Source organism: Crassostrea angulata, chromosome 3 (assembly GCF_025612915.1).
Source record: "Crassostrea angulata isolate pt1a10 chromosome 3, ASM2561291v2, whole genome shotgun sequence".
Classification (NCBI taxonomy): domain Eukaryota; kingdom Metazoa; phylum Mollusca; class Bivalvia; order Ostreida; family Ostreidae; genus Magallana; species Magallana angulata.
Window position 1 is genome coordinate 17,637,663 of NC_069113.1, and position 13,556 is coordinate 17,651,218.

General features: G+C 33.7%; 1 protein-coding gene across 1 annotated transcript; it reads left to right on the top strand.

Moving 5' to 3' along the window:
- Nucleotides 1-40: 40 nt before the first annotated feature.
- LOC128175592 (menin-like) lies at nucleotides 41-12,126 on the top strand. The gene is made up of 7 exons (XM_052841349.1): nucleotides 41-490; nucleotides 1,363-1,515; nucleotides 4,738-4,922; nucleotides 5,087-5,127; nucleotides 5,311-5,535; nucleotides 5,839-7,484; nucleotides 8,635-12,126. Exons 1-6 carry the CDS (start codon nucleotides 76-78, stop codon nucleotides 6,959-6,961), a joined length of 2,142 nt encoding a protein of 713 aa, XP_052697309.1. The 5' UTR covers nucleotides 41-75; the 3' UTR covers nucleotides 6,962-7,484; nucleotides 8,635-12,126.
- Nucleotides 12,127-13,556: the final 1,430 nt, after the last annotated feature.

Here is a 13,556-nt window from a genome sequence, read left to right on the forward strand (position 1 = left end):
TTTATATTTTCATGGATATTAACCATGTCTATTGTATTAGCATTTTCTTTAGAGGGTAAGAATTTAGCATTAAAGATGGCGGGATTCCGCGATAGAGAAAAACAATTTTTCCCACTTCAAAATATTCAAGACGTTGTAAAATTGTTTCGGGACCAGTTGACATGTGGCGAGGAGCCTAATTTATCACTGCTGTCAATAGTTCTTGGAGTAATTGAAAACATTTTGACTGTCAATAGGGCAATACCAACAGAAGTGGATAATTCGGCAAATCTGGAACCAATATTCCCGGTTGTTGAACTACATACCATTGAAGCCCTTTATTCAAAGTTTGAGTCCCATATCAAACGATCTGTTGATTTGACAAAGTTCCCAGGTCCTCATGCTACAAGGGAGCTCGTGAAGCATGTATCTGATGTTATATGGGGTTCGCTTACACGAAGTTTTTACAAGGACAAGGCTCATTTACAATCGTTGTACAGTTTTCTTACGGGTAAACTACTTTATAAAGAATTCTACGCATAATTGGAATTAGTATACCTTAACTGTATATGTTCAGTGTATCATTGCAATAATTTTGATGAGTTGTCATTTGTTTATAGTCCTAAAAACTTTATTCTTAAGTGGGCATTTGGTGTAGCCAATACGGTAGCGTCACACTTTGGTCGATATATCTGACTAGGCTAATTATCATATTACAAGCAGATGTGTTGGTATCGATTTTTTATTTTTAATTTTACCTCTGACATCAGTGAATAATATTTTCCTTTATGAACTCAATCTTCATTTCACTGCATAATTTTAAATAGATTAATGAATTGGCAATGAATTTGAGTTATCTTTCTTTAATCATACAGGTTTACAACTTCAATTAACAATATATTTAAACTTCACTGTTTCTAAACTATAAGTGTAACAATGTAACTACCTTGATATGAATAATTGATTTCACAAAAGGAGACAGGTGTGAAGGATTATTTTTAAACATTAAAGTTTTGTTTTAAACAATGAACATCTATAAAAAATAAATGGAGTTTTTCAAGTAAGTGAATTTGAATGACCCATTTCACCTAATACTCTGCTTAAGTAAAAACACATCTTTCTACTTTTTCATATTGATACTACTTTAAGAGTATATACATGTAGAATTGGAGAAATGTAAGAGAATATTTTTTTGCCAAAAAAATAAATCTGCAATGTTTTGTATTGATCAGGTATTGCAATAAACGAGCAGTGATGGTTTGCTTCTCTGATTAGTCAAGTACAGCTAGTTATTGCGAGGGATAATTTCATACTATGTGTATAACAGCTCTACTATTTTTAAAGATAAACCTGAATTGCTCATTTGTTGTGTTTTCTAAACAGGTAACAAGTTGGACTGTTTTGGGGTTGCCTTTGGAGTAGTGGCAGCTTTCCAGGTCCTGGGATATAAAGATGTGCATCTGGCGCTCTCAGAGGACCATGCATGGGTTGTGTTTGGAGAGAATCTTGCTGAAACCGCAGAAGTAACATGGCATGGTATGACATTGCACTATTCAGTCCTAGTCCATTTAGTGAATTGTATTCTGACATGTCATGTTAGTGTTCTTGATTTTCTATAATTGGAACCATTTAAAACTCCCTTTGAAAAAAGGTAACTTATTTCCAAATGAATGTACCGTATTTTTCCGACGATTAGTCAGTAATTTTTTCCTCTGAAGCAGAGCACCCGACTTATTGTCTTGTTCGACTTGTCGTAGGCTCGATGTCATAAATTTTTTAAAAATAGCATTAAAAATCTTGGTTTTAATCATCTTGAGTTGGCTATGTGATTGAAAATTACGTTGTTGAATTCACTGTTCATCTTTAATAATTATCATTTTCACTCATCTGTCAACACTTTAATACATAATAATAACAACAGTTATTAAAAAATGTTACATTGTCTTTAATCAATTTAAAGTTTTAGCGTTCCGTTTTTATTAACACATTGTCACATGGTTCTATGTATCACTAGTAGGAAGATAACATTGCGCAGTAAAATTGAAACCAAGTTTGAATGGAAGAAAATATTGCAGTAGGTCCGGGGGATGTTTTTTTAAATTTAATTATTTTATTTGTAAAGAGTTGTTAGTGGAAAGTATAAATCAGAAATATTTAATGGTCAAATTCAATCTTAAAATACGTAATCGGCAATTATCAATACTAATGTTTATACAATAGGCTGACACCGTTTGTGTTAATAATCTTGCCCTAAGGCTGAGATCTTTACGGCAATTTCACTCCCTGTGTATATAAAGAGTACCGTTATAAGAGTGAATATAGTTCATTGATTAATTATTGTCCAATTCTTTGATTATTGTTAGATAATTGTTTTAGGAAACGTATGTATGTCGTATATTGTCATTATCAAGTCGTACAAATGATCGATCTATTTCTAACAGTGTCTATGTAAAACAATAGCGTGTAATTGCATTACTGGATACAAAGTAAACAAGTTTCATCAAATCATAGTAATTGCTAAGCTTTCTGCACTTGAGATCCCCCTTTGAAGTCCGACACGAGACAGGTGCATGCCAATGACACCGGAAATTGTTAAACAAACATTGACCACGCGCCGAGTCAACAGCTAGGTGGCTTGTTACGTAATGGCAAATACACTGACGATAGTCAGAGTGGATACTTATTTTAATGCTTGGGAATAAAATATTTCTGACAAAGTAAGTTTAGTTTTGCATAACACGTGATATCGGGATTTGTTTAAAATGCAAGCGACTTTGTAGAAGTTGCCGGTATTTGAAAATTTGATGCATAAGTATAAAGCGTAATTGTTTAAATGTTAATCATTAATAATAATTGGTAGCAATATCGGTGACATCGTGGCATCATACACTGATAATGTTACTGCAGTTTTATAGGCCATTTTGAAGTGATAAGATCGACGTATGGTCTGAGATCGACGTATCGAAGGATTTTGTTAAAATTTTGGCGAAAAATGGGCAATTCAACGAGTCGTCCGCATCGACGAGTCGTCGGGAAAATACGGTATTAGTTTTTTTAAGCATCCCTCCTTCTCAAAGATAAGAACATTTACTGTGAACTTATTTATACATACAGCTGTGTATTCTTTTTAGTATTTTTGGTAGAAAGTAGCTGCTTAATAAGGTCAAGATCTAGTAAATGATTCCTGAGTGCATTTTTGGTGCTAAAACCATTAAGATGTCATAGTTGATTTATTAAATCTTTTTCCCGTACTTTATGGCTGTGAAGGAATTATGTCGAAAATGAAACAGTTTCTTGACATTTTGAATTAAATAAATCATGGGGAAAATAATCCTGATATCTGTATTCAATTTAATATTATTTAAATGGGGAGGTCAAGAGCTTGTTTAATGCCGATTTTAGAGAGACTGTAGGCATTCTAGATAGATTTCCTTAGTCATAAAAGGACAAAACTCTGGGATTGTTTACTTATTTTCTTTGTATTACATAGAAATTGACTGTTAAAAACATGTATTTTCATTGTGTTTACTAAAACTTTAAGCCCCAATACACCCTATCAAACAAAGCTATTGTTATGAAGTATACCATGAATTTCATAAGGCCTAACAAAAAAAATAGTTTGTTTCGGCTTTCATGCTGAAAAAAAGTAGGTCGCTCGGAATTTTTTTTTATTGAAAATTTTTTTCAAATATTTTTGTTCCTTTAATATTGCAGTATCCATACATGCCGGTTAGATACTGACACTGCTGAATGGTATAAAATGAGAAATACTTTTAATATCATTCCTGACTATTAAGCTGGTCTTAAGAAAACTCAAAAATGATATTATTTATCAGATACTTCCTCTGCCAACGATGAGAGCATTATTAAAATCTACAACACATGGAAACATACAGCCATTTATAAACGAAACGTTTGAGTTACACTGATTTGAGAAGAGTAACTGCTTCAAGCGTTTTTGTGACCAAAATTTTGAGTAATTTTTTTTCCAAATCGGATAAAAACGAAAATAAACGATTTTCCATCAAAAATCCTTTTAAAAAGTTTTGAGTCGGGGGGTAACAGCTAGGGTCTGTCGGGAAAGCAGAAACAAACAACTTTTTTTCTTAGGCCTAAACCTGTAGGCATCTTTCATTTACAAGATCTTGACCTTATTCAAGTTGTTTGCTTTGCTAAATGACATGCATTGCATTTATGTGTAAGAAAAGGTGTATTGAGAAATATGCTAATTCATATTCATGCTAACTTGTTGGAAAACCAATTTCTGCCTATTATTGTACAAGCCAAATATAATATATTTATAGTATTTGGATATACAATAACTCAATTTGCTGCTGATGTATTTGTGTGTAATATAAAGAAACCCAGAAATTAAGTTTAACAAACACCAGAAAACCAAAAATACAGAATGTCGGGTAATTTTTGCGATAATCTCATTTTGCGGCCTCTTTTAAATCGCAAATAATTAAATTTGCAGAAATTTTATCCTATATCATTTTCTATAAGAAAGTTTTCAAATCGCAAAAAATGACTGACGTAAATTTAAAATCCTACAGATTTCCCCCATTTTTGCAAATTTTGTGGCACGCAAAAAAAACCCAGATATACAGTATGCTAAGTTTAATTGTACACTGTATAACGTTTTCCCCGATTTTTGTAATTTTAAAATCCACGACCCTAGTACCAACAGATGGTGTTTGAGTGCTGTGATATAAGATGGTTTGGTTTTCTAAATCAACAAATGGTGTATCATTGAAGGGAAGGGAAATGAAGACAAACGAGGTCAGCCTATAACAGCAGGGACGACGGAAAAAAGCTGGCTCTACCTGAATGGCTACCCTGTCATCTGCACCAGAGAAATGGAGGTGTCTTCCATTGTGAGTGGGATCAATCTAGCTATCACAACAACAATGGACAGTGTTGAGCTTGGCTCACTTCAACAGGTATACAACTTACGGTAACTCCTCTCATTGTAGGCTAATTTGCTTAAGAGATTTGCTGTCATTCTTGATTACTTGGCATTTGTATTCTCTCACAAATCCTTCATCACTCACCAAAAATTGATGTTGCAGATTTTGAAATTGAATTTTTTTTTGGTATATTGCAGGAACTTTTGTGGTTGCTGTATGATATGGGGCATTTGAAAAAGTAAGTTAACTTAGTTAACTTCTTGTATTTATAGCCCACTTTACAATGTTGACTATTATTCATGAGCTGAATTCATTATTCAAAATTGATTTTTAAGCATACAGTTGGCTAGGTTCATATCAGTCATATTACATTGTATAGAGTTGGAAGTACAGTGTAATTTGATGTGAATATTAATTGTAGGTATCCAATGGCACTGGGTAACCTTGGAGATTTAGAAGAGATAACTCCATCCGAAAATCGCAAGAAGCCCATTGAGTTGTTTCAGGAGGCCATTGCCAGTGGTCAGGAGTATTACAATAATCAACATGTCTATCCCTACACGTATTTGGGAGGATATCTGTACCGCAAACAGGACTACAACGGGGCACTGCAGGCCTGGGCAGATGCTGCTTCCGTAATTAAAAAGTAAGGAAATATTTTTTTATTCTTAAGTCATTATGGTTGTTGTATTTATATCTGTATCAATGACCAGAATTTATGTATTGTAAGATTTTACTATGTTGTTGCTTGTGTCATATACATGTATTTATTTGGCTTTGGTTTTTGCAAATACCAGTAAATGAATTTGAGCTTGCTATTTACACACATTTATATGCTAAACAACCTGTATACATGATATACAGTGTATATACACAACCTCTTTACAACTGCATGTCATTTTCAGATTTGCATTAAGATACCATTTACATTTTTCCTGATTTGTTTTAGGTACAATTACAACAGAGAGGATGAGGAAATCTACAAGGAGTTTCTTGAGATAGCCAATGATCTTATTCCGTCCATGATGAAACATGTGGCGGGTGAGAATGCAGCCAGAATTCATCACACCTCTCTTCTGTACAACCCAGAGAGCTATGCCAACTTCCTTCGGTTTTACGATGGCATTTGTGAATGGGAGGAGGATAGCCCAACCCCCGTGTTACACATTACTTGGGCCAAACAGCTGGTATTTTCAATCTCGAAGTTTGACATCAGTGTGAGAATAGGAGTGGATCTGAAAGGAGAGAACGGAGATGGAGATGAAAGCGAGGACAGCGAAGATGACGAGAATAGCAGTGGTGAGACTAAAGACAAAAATCAGAATGTGAAGGAGGAGAGTTCTAGGAACAAGACAGATGGAAAAGATGGGGAGGAAAATACAACCAAAGCAAGAGGTAGGGTTGGAAGACAAAAGAAGAGGTCAGTTTCAACCAAGACATCAGCAGTGAATGGTAACTCAGAGGAGGAAAAAATAAAGAGTGCGATTGAAGAACTTGAAAGCAAAGTTGGAGGGGAGGAGAGTGAGAAGGAGGATATCAACCCAAATATCCCAGATTTAGCTAAGGCTTGTAGCGAGTCCATTCTGAATCCCGAGTTTCTATTGGGGGGTGGTGAGCCCTTCACTACAGCGACCACCACAACTTCAGTTACAACATCAAACGCAGAGGCGTCTTTGGATGAGTTTCTGAGCAGCAAGTCCAATGGATCTCCCTTCATGGGAATGACTGTAGACTCCATGTTAAAAGCAGAGAGTCCGTCTGACATGGTGAATTTCAGAAAAAGGCCCCCGTCCACTTTTTCCCACACGCCATCCCCTCTTCTTGACAACAGAGAGGGGCAGTCAGAAACAATCATTCCAAGCCCTACCCCCAACGAACCTGGACCCCCAGTTATTCTGTGTTTGCATAGCCAAAAAATGAAAGGGTTGAAAAAGATCTTTGCCTCATCCAAGTTGAATGCTAGTGCTATTAAATTACAGTTGACTGCTCAATCGCAGGTTCACTTTAAACACAGTAAAAGAAGCACCGATTCAGATTTCTCAACTCACAGGAAACGGTCACGTCGAGAGTAATTAACTAAGGGCATCTGTCTCTATCATGAAGTAGTTCATATTTTTTTCTCCATTTTTTATACTGTCAATTTTGACCTCTTCTGTAATGTAAGCAGTTTGTCTTTCAGCTGATTCGATCAAAGTAATGTTTACTCTTCATCATATCTGTCTGATCATTTTTCATGGATTCCACATTTGTAAATATCAAAATTCAGTCATATCTTTCTAGCTTTCATAGTCATTTTTACATTCATTTTCAGTATACAAGTAGACCAAACCATGTTTAATACATTTGCATTTTATTAACGATGTTCAAGAGTTGCAATATTTTGGTTTGCATTTTAGTGGCACAGTTGATTTATTTTTATGAGACTGATCAGTATTAGTAATTTTTTCGAAGCGTGACATGTTGTCTATTAGTAGAACTCGCTTACATCATAAATCGACTTTGCAGATTTTGCAAGAAAAATCATCAGGCTGATGAAAATTGTTTAGTGTTCCAGTAGCTTTCCCTTTGATACTTTTTTGTGACATAGTGAATACCGTATATACTCGCCTATAAGTATTGTTCGCCTATAAGTCGGTTGTCTTTTTTCAAGTTTATTTACAAGATTTTGCCATTGACCCTCTTATAAGTCGGGTATCTTTTTCAGGATAATCAGTCTATAAATTCTCAATCAAATTAGCACATTTTATCAAGCAAGACTATATTCTAGATAAAATGTATTGGTGTTTGACCCCTCTGTTATCATTTCTAGATGCATTTTAAAAGTGTTGTGTTCAGTTAAGACATCTATCCTGGAATAATAACTTTCGATTTTGGACGCCATTTTTTTTTCATTAATACACTTGGTATTAGCTCTAAAACTATTTAAAATACTGTTGAAAATAAAATTATAGTGATTTTGATCCCCTGTTGACTGATTAAGATAGTATAGCCCCTTTTAAAACTGGTGTGTTAGCTTGTGTTGTTTTAGGTGACATGCCACCTACAGCCACCAATATAGCTATTATCACCTCAGGTGAAATTAATTTTGAATAATTATAAAACGATCTTTATTTTTTTTAAACAGACCAGCATTTATTTCAGTGTTTAATTTTTAAGTATTCAACAGAAATTACTGTTCTGTAATCCCACTGTCTAGATCGCTTGTAGACGCCATGTTTTTTAATAGTTTTCTGTAAACAGAGTTATCTTTCTTGAAATTTGTAACTTTCGATTTTGGACGCCATTATTTTTTTTAACACTCATTACAACTTGATTATAGCTAAAAAACTAGTTTAAATGCTACTGGAAACAAAATGACAGGCATTTTATCCCATACTGACCGATAAGGGTTGGTAATTAGCCCCTTACACTCAGTGTTGGCTTGTATTGTCCTTAGTACAGTTATGCCTACAGCTATTATCACCTCAGGCGTAAATAATTGCCTGCTTAAATAAAAGATCCTATCAAATAAACCCTGTTTATATTTTTAAGAAATACAGTTGAAACTTTCAATGCATTTATTAATGTGTTTATTTTTTTAGTAATTAAAATATAAACATGTCAAGTATAGGGATCACCCAAAAACGAAGTTTTACCCAGTGGAAAAATTTTCTGATTGTATGTCATGCCTATAAGTCGGACCCCTACTTTTTGTTCAAATTTCTACTCCCAAAATACCGACTTATAAGCGGGAATATACGGTAAGAACCATGTAAAATGTAAAATTGAGAGATGATATTTCCAACTTGGACATCACAGACTAGTTTTACAGAAGATTGGATGTTAGATGGTTAAAAGCTAGATTCTAGTAGAGAGTATGCCAAGTCTGATGCATTTTTTTTTGTTTTAACATATTCATTAGGGCATTCTATTAAGTTTGTTAAAATGTAAATATTGGTGTATTTAGTTTAGGAGTTTCCTTGCTTTTGACATCTCTGATGATATGTAGAATGTCAGATGATAGAATGTAAATACATATGTAATTTAAATTAAAAATTCTTGGTGCCATTAAGAATGCTGCAATGAAGTGCTAACTTTTTATTGTTCTGAAATAATTCTCTCGTTCATTTCTATGTACCAGATATGTTAAATTTCTTTATTCTATTAAGGAATTGTGCAATGTAATAATATATTGCATAATTTTCAATATGAAAAGAAATTCTGTAAATATTTCTCAGTTTCTTTCATTGTTGAAAAAAATGTTTTGGAATAATTTTTTACTGATTGAGAATTGTCTATTTTAAGATGTTTTTCCGATGATTATTTTTTTAAGAATGTACATATGGTTGGTTTTTTTTTACTAAAATGTTTGTTAATGACTTTTGTTATCGTCCATGTGCTCTCTCTTTCTCTCTCCCTCTTCTGCTCTCTGAATCTGAAGCAGTTTTATTTTTATGCAACTCAAATGAATTAGGGGGTTAAGAAAACCAAAAGTTTTCTCGCTTAGTATCATTCTTCATATGTTTTAAGTCAGAAGTTATATTTTGGGAATAGATTAGGCAGAGGTACACAGTAAATACTAAAATATATGAAAAACTGGCTTTCAAGTTTGGCATTATGATTAGTTACTTAGTTAGAACTGGAAACAAATAGTTTATCCCCTTCAATTTTGATGTAACTTCAGGTGTTGTAAATGCATTAGGAAGTGTGGGGTACAAGTAGGAAGTAATGTCTGCAAATATTTGTTTTCCAATCTTCCAATGTATCTTTTAACTTTAATTTTTTTCGGGGGATATTACATTGAACTTTTTATCCAAACTCATTTGTTTACTCTTCTTATGTCAAAATTGAGTCCACTAAATTGACAGCTACAAAGGGGAAGCTTAAGTTTATACCTTGGATAATTTATAGAGGTACATAATTGAATTTTTCAGCTAGGTGCTTTTTATGCTTAATCTGAGGTATATTCACAGCTTGTCCAATGAGAATTATCACAAAAAATGGCTTTGATGTTGCTTTTACAGTGATTAATTCAGAAATTGCAATTGTAATGAGAAGAAGGGAGAGGTTACAATCCAAACTAAGTGTGACATTTGTTTTTCTAGGTATAATAAATGGAATATGGATGTAGACAAATACATGTACTGGAAGATGGATAGTTCTGAAAACTTTTTTCTTAAAAAGTCTGGAGTGACATACTTATGTTATCATTTCACAGAAACCATCTTAAATTTTTTCAAGACCAAGTTGTATTTATGAATGGTTTTATTGATTAATTTATTTAATCTCATGTAGTTGCTAATATTTGTAGACAAGCTTTCATTGCCTTAAAAAGTAAATCGTGGAAGCTCTAGATTACAATGTAAACATGAGTTCCATTTTGAAAGTACATGTACTTGAAGGTATTAAACCTATTGGTTGAGAAAAAAGATATAAAGAATCTTGTCTACAGAATTAGATTTGTTTCATGTTATTCACCGTCCCCTGTTATGAATCTTTCTGATGCAATCCTGTTAAATTTGTTTTTATTGCTTGTAATGGTACTACTACAATGATCAGTATAACATTATCTTTCCCATGTGAAATCTTGAATGAGATGTCAACCATCGTGCATAAATATTTTTACATGTGCTCTTTAACTTTCAATGCTCATTTCTAAAAAAAGAAGTATGTCATCCATATATATGTGTTCAAAATTCAGGGCGCCCTTTATACTATTTTTTTGTTATTAAGTACTGATAAATTTAGCAACATGTTCACTATAGTCTGTCCCAGGTTACTGTTTTTATCTCATTTTGACGAATTTTACAGAGAATACACATATCTGTCAGAGAAATACAATTGAAATCAATATAAGGGGGTAAATCCAAGATTTCTTCATTAATAGACACTTCATTTCTTTTTACCTGGAGAAATTAACAAGAAGGCAAGCAAATTTCTTAAAGAGATTTATAATGTTAAAATGTTTATATTTTTTCTCTATTTGGAAATTAATGCTTAAGACACCTTGTACAATTTTTCGAAGTTATCATGAGGGTACTTTAATGTCTGTTGCAATGCAAAATCCCTGTAGACTTTCTATTTTCGGTTTTCTATCGAGACCTGAAGTAGAGGGGGCGTTTCAAAACAGAAAACCTGGACTTTTTTCATTCTAGTGGATGGACGTAGTTTTGGCACAAAGGTTGTTATGATTATTAAAATATTAAGCAAAAGGTGTTAGAAACATGAACTTGGGACAGAGTGTGATATATATCTGCATTCAACTTTTTTTCCACAATATTTGTAAATAAAACATTATTTCTTCACACAATACGTATTTAATGGGGAAAGGCACAAGTGTATGGTTTAGATATGTACTGCTCTCTGTTAGGTTCCTTGCTGTTCATCAAAGCAGTGAATGCAGGCAGCTATGCTATCTCTGTTGATTTTTCAATTGTCAAAGTTATATTGTATCAGTCTTAAGATGAACTAATGTGTTGTATGCTTTTGTCCATAATCTGTGAACTGTTTTTTCTTTGGTATTTTTGCATTATGTTTAAAAAAAAAAAGGACTTGTCAATTGTTTTTTGGGTATACTTGTTTTCATTGTTAAAATGTACACACACCCAACCATACTTAGCTTCAATAGAGTAGCCCTCCATGACTTATCTGACGTTCTCTGGAGGGGGCTATGATATTGCAGGTAATCCACACCCACAGACATACACTTTGATATTTCGATTGTATATTTTTTTTATTTCTGAAAAAGGATACATTAATTACAGTATGCTTTAATCTGAGATTTTATTTTAAGATACAATGTAATTGTATTACCATAAATGGTATTGTAACAATCTACAGAGAGCTGACTTAATTCAAAAATTTTGTTTTTGAAATTTAATCTGAAAATGAACATAAGTATAGGCTTTAGAGACACAGGTTTATTTGACAGTTGTCCAAGTTTTGTAAGGAGTAAGTTCTTGTGTAACCCATACATAAGCCTATTGTATTTTGTTTATTTATTTCTTTTTGTTGGTTTTTGCTGTGTATCAGTGCTATGAGTCTAATTTCTTCCTTTCATCACCTCCTCTAAATGCCGCTTTGTTGTTGGAGTTGGGAGTAGATTGTAGCAGTTTGCGGACTTTTTGTTGTTGAGATTCTTTGCCAGCACTGTTCCTTTGTTGTTGTGTAGAATGTAGGTTACACTCTGATGTAACTTAGCATCATTGATGTTATGTCGTGTCATTCTGTTATCAATAAATTTTTAAAGTGAAAAGAAGCTAGCTGTTTGGTGATTTTTATACCCCCCACAAAGTTTGGGGGTATTTAGGAATCACCTTGGCCGTCTGTCTGTGCAAAATTTGTGTCTGGTCGATATCTTTCTTATGAAGAAATATTGAAAGTTCTTGCTTCACACAAAGATTGCTTATGACCTAAGAGTGTGTCATGACCTTGATCCAAGGTCATTTGGTCAAGGTCACTGGCAGAAAAAAAGCAAAATTTGTGTCTTGTCCATATATTTCTTATGGAGAAACATTGGAAGTTCCTACTTAATACCAAGGTTGCTTCTGACCTAAGGGTGTGTCTTGACCTTGAACCAAGGTCATTCGGGCAAGGTCAAAGTCACTTGCAGAAAACGTGCAAAATTTATGTCCAGCCCACATTTCTCTTATGAAGAAACATTGGGAGTTCCTACTTCACACAAAGATTGCTTATAACCTAAGGGTATGCCTTAACCTTGAACCAAGGTCATTTGAGCAAGGTCAAGGTCACTGGCAGAAAAAGTGCAAAATTCATGTCCAGCCCATATCTTTCTTATGGAGAAACATTGGAAATTCTTACTTCACACAAAGATTGCTTATGACCTAAGGGTGTGTCATGACCTTGACCCAAGGTCATTTGGGCAAGGTCACTGGCAGAAAAGTGCAAAATTCATATCCGGTCCATATCTTTCTTATAGACAAATATTGGAAGTTCTTAATTCACATAAAGATTGCTTATGACCTGAGGGTTTGTCATGACGTTGACCCAATGTCAATTTAGGATTTTCTTTCATTTTACCATCTCGATGATGGCAGACAACATGGCAGCATCGAATGTGAAAATTGGCGGCTACCTTTTGATCGACCAATCAGCGGGCACATAGCTTATCATTGAAATAAAAGTAAAAGTAGAAACAAACACTGAACAGCATACGGAAAATTCTTCAATCTTCATGATTTAACATCAAGCGGTTTAGATACTCAAATCTGAGTTGATTGATATTTGAACATAGGAAAAAAGAATATAGCATAACAAAAGAACAGACAGGTTGGTGTTTACGTAATACCTGGGGTCTTGAAAGGGGGGGGATCATTTTGCCTTTTATGTATTGAAACCATCGTCAGAAACCCATGGTCAGTCTTGCTTTGTAAGAGAAGCGAGACCGACCTTGGGTTTCTAACGATGTATTGATCTTATATATTTGTAATAATAGAAATTTTAATTTTAATTTTTTCTCTATACAAAATTATAAAAGCATTTCATTATAATTGACAGTCTTTATTTAAGTTGTGATGAATGTGTAAAATTGTACCGGTATGTCTTATTTCTGGTAAAGCTTTGGCAAGCTAAGGAAGGAAACAAAACAAAGAAAAAAGAAGAAAAGTTTGTGGTATACTTCTGGCAAATTTTTAGGAGTTTGCCAAAAGTTTGCCACTACTGGCGAAG